The sequence below is a fragment of the Cynocephalus volans genome, chromosome 16 (assembly GCF_027409185.1).
Source record: "Cynocephalus volans isolate mCynVol1 chromosome 16, mCynVol1.pri, whole genome shotgun sequence".
NCBI lineage: Eukaryota > Metazoa > Chordata > Mammalia > Dermoptera > Cynocephalidae > Cynocephalus > Cynocephalus volans.
This window is the reverse complement of record NC_084475.1, coordinates 60,627,570-60,631,028: the sequence shown is the minus strand read 5'-3', so window position 1 is coordinate 60,631,028 and position 3,459 is coordinate 60,627,570. Positions and strand designations below refer to the sequence as shown.

Below are 3,459 nucleotides of genomic sequence, written 5' to 3'. Positions count from 1 at the left end.
GCAACAACATACAGCATAACCATGAATAACAAGAGTCAACTGTATATTCATGAGTAAAACAGACCTTTAAGAACCAATGGAGGCTGGCCAGTTGGCTCGATTGGGTAGAGCATAGCTTTGTAACACGAAGGTCAAGGGATCAGTTCCCGGCACCAGTGGGCCACCAAAAAGAACAATAGAAAGACTCTCATTCCTTCAGTCATTTTAAAAGCCAGCCCTATTGTATGAAATTTGTTGAATGTAATATACTTTTAGTGAGTCTTTATTTAAAATAATGGAGGACTGGAGCGATGCTGGGCGGGGTCGCGAGGCCGTGTGTCAGTCTGGGGCTGCCCGCACCTCGCCGTCCCCGCCATCCGCATCTGGCTCCGAGCCCTCCCCCGCGCGGCACGATGCCAAGGAAGCAGTGACCCCGAGAGAGGCCGAGTGCTGGCGGCTGGAAGTGCTGCCATGTCCCACCAACCTCTCAGCTGCCTGACTGAAAAGGGGGACAGCTCCAATGAGACCACAGGAAATGGACCTCCCAACCTGGCTCACCCAAACCTGGACACATTCACCCCAGAGTTGCTGCTCCAGCAGATGAAGGAGCTTCTTACTGAGAACCATCAGCTGAAAGAAGCCATGAAGCTGAATAATCAAGCCATGAAAGGACGATTTGAGGAGCTTTCAGCCTGGACAGAGAAGCAGAAGGAAGAGCGCCAACTTTTTGAGATACAGAGCAAAGAAGCCAAAGAGCGCCTCATGGCCTTGAGTCATGAAAATGAGAAATTGAAGGAAGAGCTTGCAAAACTAAGAGGGAAATCAGAAAGGTCGTTTGAGGACCCCACTGGTGGCGCCAAGCTGCCCAAGGCAGAAGCAGAGCAGGAAGCTGAGCAGCTGAAGACCCAGGTGGCACGTCTCCAGGCTGAAAAGGTAGACCTGCTGGGCATTGTGTCTGAGCTGCAGCTCAAGCTGAACGCCGGCAGCTCCTCGGAAGACTCCTTTGTGGAAATTAGGATGGCTGAAGGACAAGCAGGAGGGGTAATAAAAGAAATCAAGACCAGTCCCGGGCTCACAAGAACAGACTCCGTTGACACAAGCAGATCTGCAGAAGGTGCCAGGAATTATTTGGAATTTGAAGAATTAACTGTGAGCCAGCTCCTGCTTTGCCTAAGGGAAGGAACCCAGAAGGTGGAGGGCCTTGAAACTGCACTTAAGGAAGCCAAAGAAAGACTTTCAGATTTTGAGAAGAAAGCAAATGATGGTTCTGAAATTGAGACCCAGACAGAGGGGAGCACAGAAAAGGAGAATGAAGAGGAGAAAGACACAGAGACGATTGGAAAGGAAGTGGAAACATTGAAACTTCAGGTGCCATCCCTATTTAAAGAGCTTCAAGAGGCTCATACAAAACTCAGTGAAGCTGAGTTAATGAAGAAGAGACTTCAAGAAAAGTGCCAGGCCCTTGAAAGGAAAAATTCTTTAACCCCATCAGAGTTGAATGAAAAGCAAGAGCTTGTTTATAATAACAAAAAGTTAGAGCTGCAAGTGGAAAGCATGCGATCAGAAATCAAAATGGAGCAAGCTAAAACAGAAGATGAAAAGTCCAAATTAGCCGTTTTACAGTTGACACACAACAAGCTTCTTCAAGAACATAATAATGCATTGAAAATAATTGAGGAATTAAGAAGGAAAGAGTCAGAAAAAGTAGATAAGACAGTGCTTCAGGAAGTAAATGGAAAACTGGAACTGGCAGAGAAGGCCCTGGCTTCTAAGCAGCTTCAGATGGATGAGATGAAGCAGACCATCGCTAAGCAGGAAGAGGACCTGGAGACCATGGCTGTCCTGAGGGCTCAGATGGAGGTTTACTGTTCTGATTTTCATGCCGAAAGAGAAGCAAGAGAGAAGATTCATGAAGAAAAGGAGCAGCTGGCATTGCAGCTGGCAATTTTGCTGAAAGAGAATAATGTTTTTGAAGATGGAGGCAGTAGGCAGTTCTTGATGGAAATGCAGAGCCGTCATGGGGCGAGAACAAGTGACCCCGACCAGCAGGCTTACCTCGTTCAAAGAGGAGCAGAGGATAGGAACTGGCAGCAGCTGCAACAGCAGAATATTCCAGTTCATTCTTGCCCTAAATGTGGAGAAGTTCTGCCCGACATAGACACGTTACAGATCCATGTGATGGATTGCATCATCTAAGTGTCGATGTCTCACCTTTCCAAAACTGTTGGTAAATGTCAGATTTTTTCCTCCAAGAGTTGTATTTTGTGTTATTTGCTTTCAGTCAAATATTTTGCCTCATTATGCTGGTTTTAGGAGAAAGAAAATGTGTCTGTTCTAAGTAGAGGGCTTTTTGTGGATTTCCATAAACTCTCAAAATAGAATTCTTAACTACCGCTCTTCTGATGATAAATTCAGTATATTTTTGTTTTGTTTATGCAACCGCACTGCTCATGCGGTTAATCAGCATGTGACATCATATGACAGAGTTCATGTGATTAGATGGAAGAAACTTCACTGATAAATTTTAAGAACCTTTTAAGGAGGCAGGAAAAACGAAGTGGTCATAGATTTCTTTTTCTTTTTCACAACTTCTCAGGTAATGAGAAGTGGTCACATATTTAATCAAGAAAAATGTCTTTGGAGTATTTTTTTAAAATAAATTATGTTGTTATTTTTCTTCATCAATTTAAAGTGGATCTATTTGAAGTTATGTGTTTGTGTGTGTGTGTTGTAGTCTTATTGTAGTCATAGTAATTGTACCAAGGTTATTATTTGGCTCTTTTCTTATGAGCACTATGAGCTTTTACTTAATATCAGGACAAGTAAAAAAATACTGGCATATGTGCAGTACATACCAGTAGGTTCACTGGACTTCTTATAACCATTCACAATGTAAAGAAGCTATCTTCAGTCTTTCATCGTACTACAGGTATATGGGCTTGTACAGCAGTTAATCTCTAGAAAGAACAGGTGTCCATAAATTGTTTTCCTGGATCAGGTTATATCTTCATAATCACAAAAATATAGTTATTGCAAAATAAAATTTTGCTTATGAATCTTTTACATTGTTCATATATGATTAATTTTATAGTATGCATTTTCTGTATTAAGCTTATTTGGCTTAAATAAGCTTAATAGTTAAATATGTTTTATTAATTCTGTGAATATGAATGAATCCCTTTACTAGAGACCAATACATGTTGTTTGACTTAGAAACTGTTCTTGCTAAGGAGATGAATAAATAGGGATTTGCCGTGTTTTGTAAACCTACAATTTACCAAGACTAGCTAATACTGGGCCAGCCATAAAAGTAAACAGTGTCTTTATGCATCTAGGTTCTTTTTGTTTTAAAAGAAAATAAAAAGATCTCCTTTGTTTGGAAAAAAAATAAATAAAAATAAATAAATAATGGAGGACTGAGAGCTTCCGGTCAGGATGGCAGAATAGATGGTCCCCAGTGTCACTCTCTCCCGCAAATCA

The 3,459-nt window shown here is 41.7% G+C and overlaps 1 protein-coding gene across 1 annotated transcript; it reads left to right on the top strand.

The window, feature by feature from the left end:
- Nucleotides 1-328: 328 nt before the first annotated feature.
- Nucleotides 329-2,231, top strand: LOC134364814 (optineurin-like). Its single transcript, XM_063080977.1, has one exon. The coding sequence runs from the start codon at nt 451-453 to the stop codon at nt 2,173-2,175; it is 1,725 nt and encodes a 574-aa protein (XP_062937047.1). The 5' UTR covers nt 329-450; the 3' UTR covers nt 2,176-2,231.
- Nucleotides 2,232-3,459: the final 1,228 nt, after the last annotated feature.

What these genes read in the sequence shown, in the direction of transcription:
- LOC134364814 (XM_063080977.1), top strand. Translation starts at nt 451, where the DNA reads ATGTCCCACCAACCTCTCAGCTGCCTGACTGAAAAGGGGGACAGCTCC.